The sequence below is a fragment of the Lipotes vexillifer genome, unplaced genomic scaffold (assembly GCF_000442215.2).
Source record: "Lipotes vexillifer unplaced genomic scaffold, Lipotes_vexillifer_v1.1 scaffold474, whole genome shotgun sequence".
NCBI classification, from domain to species: Eukaryota; Metazoa; Chordata; class Mammalia; order Artiodactyla; family Lipotidae; genus Lipotes; species Lipotes vexillifer.
Window position 1 is genome coordinate 2,788,766 of NW_006772385.1, and position 8,053 is coordinate 2,796,818.

Consider the following 8,053-nt stretch of genomic DNA (forward strand, 5'->3'; position numbering starts at 1 on the left):
TCAGAGGAATGCAGGGATGGAGGAACCCTCTCTGCCTCAGAGCCATATTTGGGCCAAATCTGGGCTGCCGTACAGATGTGTCTTAAAGAAACCAACAAGGGTATTATCATCTGGCCACTGTAATCCCCTGATATTTATGCTGTCATCAGTCAAATTCTGACCATGCGATCTGCAAAGAAGGCTACATCTGCTCACAGCTCCCTCGTAGGGTAACAACTTGTGTTCAGTGTATCTAGATGTGAAGAGAAGCACAGTTAGATCATTTCTTCCGACATTAAAAAGGTAGAAATGGTCTAAAGTCAACATACTCAAATTACCTGGAGTGATTAAAAAAAAGTACAAGCCATTACCCACCATGCTGGAAAACCTTGAAGGTTTTATTCTCAATATCTTTGCATTAATACAGATGCTTTTTACTTTGTGCTGAGAAAAACAATCTGTTACACATAATGTAACTTTAATATACAACATAGAAACTCATCCTAAGTTAGTTACAACAAGGACCTACAAAAAACTTCATAGGAAAAAAAGTTACCTAATATCGCCACTGTATTTTCTAATAGACTGACCCTGTTAGACCCTGTCACCAATGCTCAGCTTTGTAAACAATGGTTATTTCCATGTTCTGGGGACTTGTTAACAATAGGGACACTGAAATCAGTCTAAAAAGTTCTAGCACGTCACTATATACTGTACAGTCCTTAAAAATAATTTATTGTACTGTTTCTAAAAAAAGGTACTAAGGGTGTTCTTTTGCTCTGTTTCCACATTCCGGAGCTGCACGTGAGCACTTTCATCTAACAGCCTAAAATCACGAGAACTGAACTGCAATTCACAATCACAGAGATGACGTGGTGGAGTCTAGGACTTCCCGCCCGTTGCACACCGTCGGCACATACGTGCTTGCAGAGGCTGGAAAACAGAGCAGGACAGAAAATTCTGGATTAATCAAGGGGGCCACAGAGCTACTGGCATGGATAATCCTAGATAGACACTAGTTAAAAGTAAAAAACTCATTTTAACTTGGCCTTGGAAAATGCTAGGTGATTTAGTGCTGTAGTAGGTCAACTTTCTAAACGCGCTCTGCTCAAAATTAGTTTGTATCCTGGAACTTACCTCCATTACTGTCTTACCTCTTGGAGAGAGTTGATAAGCATAATCACTGTTGAAAGAAGCCACTTGTGGGTTTAAAATTAGCTTTGGTAATCTTTAAACTGGTTAAAATACAGTTGTGCAAAATTGAAAGCTCACTTCAGTTTCCTTAGACTGTTAAATTAATTACTATTTTCAGTACCTTAATTAATTTTGTTTTCTCTGGGCAGGGATGTCTCTACATAGTGCCATAAGTCATCTGTGAACTCTACTGCCTTAGAGAATGGTTTGCTGTACTTTCATTGTTCAGTGGATAACCTCAGTGAAAATTCTAGTGAGGGCTGTGGTGCTAAGAACTTCAATTTCATAATAGTTTGCAGACAGGAAGACATTCCAAAGGGATGATGCTCTTGTTAATGACAATAGTGGCGACAGTGTCAGGGCGTGAGTATAATACGGATATGTATATTCATTCTTTTTATGGCTTGTCGTTTTCCTAGATAAAATTCCTAGCTCCGAACTTGTTTTAAACAAAAGTTTTGTTTTTGTGAGAAATCTAGGGACAGTTAAGTGATACCTGTTTTGCCCTGAAAGCTCTTTCCTTTTACTGAATGAGAACAAAAGCAAGGAGCCCCATCCTCCATAGGATGAAACTGTATGGCCAAGAGAATCAGTTAGCAACGGCCTCACATTACCTTTTGGAGCTGATGACGTCCCATCGCTTGACCTGTCCATCTGGACACACTCTGCCTGGGAGGAGCTGACCTTCTTGGCTACCTGACCACAGCTCAGGTCAAGCTGCCCAGTCAGCTGTTCCATTTTTTAAGGGCATAGCTCTTGGTTAATAATCAGATAAACTAATTTCATGTCATGCTAAGGTGTTCATGTTCACTATCCTACTGGAAATATCCTTGCTCAGTGAAATTGCATTTTTCATAGGAATTTCTTTAAACACGAAGGAAAAACTAAGTATGAAATTTGATACTACGTGGCATTAAGTGGGGGAACATTCACCATCTTTGGAACACTGAAGTCTTTCAGCAGACACCGCCCCAACTAGGGAAACTCCAGCCTCTCAGTTTTGCACTGATTTCTTGTCTAGGTTTGTGAGAAAAAGTCAAGTCTGTGTGGCTGCCTAAGGTTACAGTGGAGTCATGTGACATGGTAACGCTTTTGGAGATTTTTTCCTTTTATCATTTTTAGAATGAGGTTCAGTTTCTTTTACAGTATGAGCCCACTAAAAGCTGCAGTATCTTGGGGGACAGGGATGGCATAATCCACATTTCCTGAAACTTCTACAATGAAGACATAGTGTGTGCCAGATAAATGCTTGATGGAAGGTGACAGTGATAATAATTCCAAATGTGAGGGCATTAACTTTTCTTTGCAAAGCTTCTTAGTATACTTTATCTAATCCTCGCTTCATCAAAGCTAGGTAAGGCAAGAGAAAGAACAAGGTGAAACAGTCCAAACAAGAGTGCTTCTGGCCATTCAATATGTGCGTTCTCTGCAGCTTCCTTGTAACCGCCTGTCTACTTGGCATCTCCATGTGGCTGTTTAATAGGCATTTCAAAATCAAGTGGCCAACACGTGACTTTTGATTCCCTAACCTGTCCCCATTTAGTCTTCCTTTCCTCGGTGAATGGTCTCACCATCTGGCTAGTTATCCAAACCGAAAGTCTAACATTTAAGCTTCTTTCCTTTTTTGTCTCTCCTTGCGGGTCAAACCCATGCTCAAGTCCAATCAACTCAGGCTCCGTCTCCAACTACTCCTGTCTCTGCATCCAGCGCCCCGGTCCAGGCCAGCATTCCCTCTCTCTTGGCCACTGGAATAGCTGCACTGCTGGGCTCTCCGTGTCCACCCTTGCTTCCCGGCAATGCTTTCTCTGTACAGTAACCAGAGTATTTTTAAATGGAAGTCACCTACCTACACACCTCCCGTGGCTTCTCTTTGTGCTCTCCTTACTCTGCTTTATAAATCCCAGCACGATTCAGACCATGCCTGTCTTTCTGAATTCACCTAATTCTGTGCTCCCGCCCCTACGCTTTTTTGCTTTTGTTCTCAAACACAGAATACCTATTTCTCAGTTTCTGGCCTTTTGTAATAGTTGTTGCCTCTGCCAGGAATGTTCTTCCCTCTCTTAATCACATATCTGGCTCCTTCCTGTCATCCACGTGTGAAATGTCACCCTCTGAAAAAGGCTGTCATCAGGCCACCTAGTCTGAGGTAACCAGCCAGTTTCTCTCTGTCACGTTAATCCCATTTTAAAGCTGAGTTTTTTCCTTGCCTTTTTTTTTTTTTTTTTCTTAGTGTCTTACGTCTTATACTCTTGACTAGAAAGTATGCTGGGGCTCTGCTTGTCTTTTTCATTATTTTATCTCTATTGCTGGTCATGGAATAGACACTGTATAAATATTTTCTGAATGATTGTATGCATGGTTGCCTTTTAAAGAATGGGGGAACCAAGAAGTTTAAAGAAAGAAATAATCTATTATCCTGAAGAAATGACCAGCAAATGTGAGGCCTTTCAGCAGCCTCATTTTGGAGCAGGTTGATCTTTCTGCTTCTCAAGCCACATGGTGTCATCGACCATCACCCACGTCTGCAAAGAACTGGCTGGGGCTGTGAGCATCCCATAGCAGGCATGCTGCCTTTGACATTTTGACTAAGCTCTTCATCTTTTCCAGGATCAAGTTTTATTATTTCTGTGCAGGTTTTTCACTTTCAGAGGTGGAAGAGGAAGGATGTGTCATGGGGGTACGTCTAGGAGAACCAGGGATTAGTGTGTTAATGCTCCTTGCTGTCGACCTTGAGCTAGTCTAATCCCCTCTCTACCTGCACTTTTAAAGATGGTATCAGAAACCTACTCCGATGTTCCCCCACACTATTCGGGAATTTAGTGTAATTCTATTCTTAAGTGTGCTCTTATGATTTGCTTGCTGACTGCGTTCTAAGTTCTTAAAAATTGGGTATATTTTGACCATGTAGGTAAGAAGTACATGGGCTGCCAAGATAGCCACATAGAAAATCCTCAAGCTTATTAGTGTCACATAATCTTCTACTAAACGCCCTGTGGACATCATTATGGAAGGTTACAGAATAACCTGGAATAATCTACCTGCTTTGTAGGGACATTAAAGGGAACACCCTATGTTAGAATGTCTAAACTCTTTGAGGGGAAGATAATGCAAATTCAAGGTCTTCTTGCAAAGAATAACAACGGCAAAAAGCCCCACAAGACTCTGCAGTTATTTTTTTTTCCCTAAACACTTTTTAGTGTATTGAAGGGGATTGTAACTTGTATTTTTCTGCTTCTCTTTTTCTGTTTCATCTGTAGCTTTTGCCAGTGCATTTGTTATTATGTAAATAAATATTCTCATTTTGGTACATGCTGCTGAATATAGCAGAGGAAATTACTGTTTTATGAGTTTACCATCTCAATTACTTTGCCTTTCATAAATATTTTACATATGCTCCTGTATTAGCCCATCTGTTATTCCCCAAGGTAGTAAAATATGTGGAAGAGGAAAGTGCCATCATTTTCGTGTGTGTGTTTGTGATGAGCTTTTCTATGATTTTAATGAAATTCTCACGAGATTTTTAATGGCGTAAGTTTAACCTATTTTCTTAAGTGAGGTTAGGCAGATTTCTATAATCATCCTTTCTGTCAGAAATAAGAGGTGCGCAGGCTTATTTTTGGCTCTTCTGGGAGTGGGGGTGAGTAGCCGCTGTTACTCTAGGCTAACGTGGTACTTTTTGCTATTTAAAGTGAAAAGTGAAGATAGCTGTAAAAGACCTAATAAGTTCCACAGCTGACCACAGAAGGACCATTCACACCCATCAAAAGGCACGTTTTGCTTCACAAACTTGGTGAAGCTTTAGAGATCAATGCAGCCAAGTGGCAGCTTTGTCTAGCACCGTGAAATCCACTTTTCTTGTACCAGTGAAGCAGAGACTGGCCAGGCTTTGGAGAAAATTACCCGATTTTTTCTAACTGGGCCCTCGATCAATGCTAAACATATTTATTGAATAGATTCTTATGGATGCCAAGTCTGTTAGTCAATTTAGTGACTGAGACTTGGTTCCTGAGAATCAGTGTGTTACTCTGTGTAATAGATCAGACTTGGAAAAAAATAAAACAAACATTTAAACAGAAAAGACATTCCAGTCTGTTTCCATCTGTTCCATTTCCTCGCTCCTGGGGACCCCAAATAATTTCTCCCAGCATGTCTGCTTGTTTAGATATTTTAATTCTGTGGTCGTGGAATACAATTTCCATCCATTATTTGTTGCCTTGTCCTCCTGCTTTGTCATTGAACCTGGTTTTTTACTCATCACCTTAATTTACCTGTGCTAGGGCCCCTTGGTCCCATTTCAAAAGAAGTATACGTGTTGATAATGTTGTCTGGGCAGATGTGACACTGCTGTAGCCACTTGTTTGGTAGCCTGGCTATGTCAGAGATTTCTCAGTGGGAGACTGAGAATCCATTATTAATAAAAGTGGGCTAGATTCTCAGGGGGGTGTTTCCCCCTTTATGACCAAAGTAATTGTCTTAAACTATTACTAGTAGTCTTAAGAGGAAATCATATTCATTATGATGTTGGATAGAAATCTGTAAACATAAGATTTAGTTTCCAAGTGTGGAGTTAGAACTTATGAGAGCAAAGGCTTCTTCATTCAGTGATTCATTTCTTAGGGGACAAGATTCATGGGGAGAGAAAATACGGCATGTACCTTTTTATAGACCGCGATGCAACTTAATTACCTCATGAACAGAAATTCCACTTGATCTTCAACTTAATACATCAGTCCACTGTTGCCACGTCATGCGGTCCTTTCCAATCATGTTCTTTTATTCTCTCTTCCCTCCCCCAAGAAGTACCAAAGTTGGATACACAACAATTTCTAAATAAAAAGACTCAAAATTTTTTTGTACTCTTCTATTTTTCATTCTTCCCACATCCTCTTAGTTGCTTAACATCTCCTGTTTCCCCTATTTTCTATCCAAATGTGTTTTCAGGCAAGGAGCAGAAACTCATTCACCCCCAAGGCTCAAACAACTAATAGGAGCTATAAGTGCTACAACATCTAGGGATCCAAATCAAAAGCCGAAAGGGTTAAACTCTAATCAAATAATGTCAGGCATTAATTACTCCTTCTTTCTAGTGGAGCTGATCCTGTCGGCCTCACCTTCCAGTTATCCACAGCATCTGCACACTGTATTAGCTTCCACTGCTACCAACCTGATTTAAGCCACCATCATCTGGGTTAGGCAGTAGCCTCCTAAATGAGGTCTCTGCCTACTCGCTGTCTTAGATTCTGCCCACACAGCCAAAACCATGCTTTTAAAGTCAGGTCCTGCCACAGCTCCGATGAAAGCCTTCAAGTGTTTTCTCAGTTCTTGCGACAGAAAAGTAAAAGTCCTTACAGTGACTTGCAGAATCCTACAAGATCTGCTCCATCTTTGTCCTCATCTCCTGTCACTTTCACCTTTATTCATTTCCCTAGAGCCTCACTGGCCTCTTATATGTTCTTCTAACTTTGGACCTTCGCACTTGCTGTTCCCTCTGCGTGGAATGTCTTTCCCCCAGATATCGGCCTGGCTCCCTTCTTTCATTTCCATCATGTCTCTGCTCAGTGTCACCTTATCACTTCCTTCCACTCTATAAAAACAGGAGCTCTCTGTATCCTCAGTCCACCTTATTTGCCTATGTCCCATATTATTTTCTTCGCATCACTTATCAGCACCTGAGTTATTAAGCATTGTCGGTTTGTCTGTCTGTGCCCCCTCTTGCCTGATTAGAATGCAAGCACCGTGAGTGTAGAGTTGGTCTGTTTTGTTCATTACCACATCTCCAGTGCCTAGAGCTGAGCCTGGGCACAAAAATTTCTTCAATGAAGGAGTGAATTATCCATCAAATTGGTCACATTTACTTGGTTAGTGGTTTCTCTCCCAAACCCTCTGAAATTATTCCAGGTAAGGGAGAAATGTTAAATTTTTTTTTCCATATGAGTAGGCATTTTCCTGCTATAGGCGCAGAGATATTTCCATTTATAGATGTCCTCCAGAGAATTTCACTAAAAATGAAGTCATCGAAATAGCGTATAATAAATTGAGGTTAGACCCTTTGCTTTGTTTTAAGGTTTTGATCACCTGAGATCAATGTATGGGCAGTATTTGATTAAATACATATTTTCTTTTTTATTGACATATATACATAGTTCTCAGCATGGTACCCTGTTCCCAAAGGCATTAATAAATTTGGGGTTACGTGGAAATGCAGATGACTATAGGTATCTCTCATACAATACCAGACTCGCTGGTTTAGGGACTCTCTTTGAGGTACTGTGTTTACATTCTGTTCTAATGTACAATACAGAAGAGAATCTGTACAATGTAATGTAATTCAAGAAAGTGATGCTTTTAAAAAACTATGGAAATGAGAGAAATTACATCTGACATAAACATTAACTATATTCGTTTGTCTTCATCAAATCACATTTTCTAAGAAACTTAGTGTGTAGCCTGTTTGGAATATCAGTGCCACACCTTGTCTGTGTGCCCCCTGGGCGTGGGGATCACCGGGAGCTCAAAGAGACATGATTTATGCTGTTGAACTCCCTGGTATGGGCTTTTGAGAGGAACACAAGTCTGTACTCATGCTGGTAGAACAAGATGCTGTCATGTGTGGTGCTTGAGAAAGCTTTTAACTTGAAAAAAAATCATTGCATGTGCAGATGCTAAGATTCTTACTGTCATTATAGTCTCTGAGGGCTTCCCTGGTGGCGCAGTGGTTGAGAGTCCGCCTGCCGATGCAGGGGACGCGGGTTCATGCCCCGGTCCGGGAAGATCCCACATGCCGCGGAGCCGCTGGGCCCGTGAGCCATGGCCACTGAGCCTGCGCGTCCGGAGCCTGCGCTCCGCAACGGGAGAGGCCGCAGCAGTGAGAGGCCCGCGT

General features: G+C 41.2%; 1 protein-coding gene across 3 annotated transcripts in view; it reads right to left on the reverse strand.

Moving 5' to 3' along the window:
- Positions 1–356: 356 nt before the first annotated feature.
- GRM3 (glutamate metabotropic receptor 3) overlaps positions 357–8,053 on the reverse strand; it is a 236,365-nt gene continuing 228,668 nt past the window's right edge. Inside the window, exon 6 of one of the 3 annotated variants that reach the window (XM_007447476.1) lies at positions 357–912. In XM_007447476.1, coding sequence (XP_007447538.1) covers positions 839–912 — 74 coding nt within the window. In that variant the 3' untranslated portion in view covers positions 357–838. The remainder of the gene's footprint in view (positions 913–8,053) is intronic. The other 2 variants (XM_007447477.1, XM_007447478.1) reach the window with 2 other exon arrangements.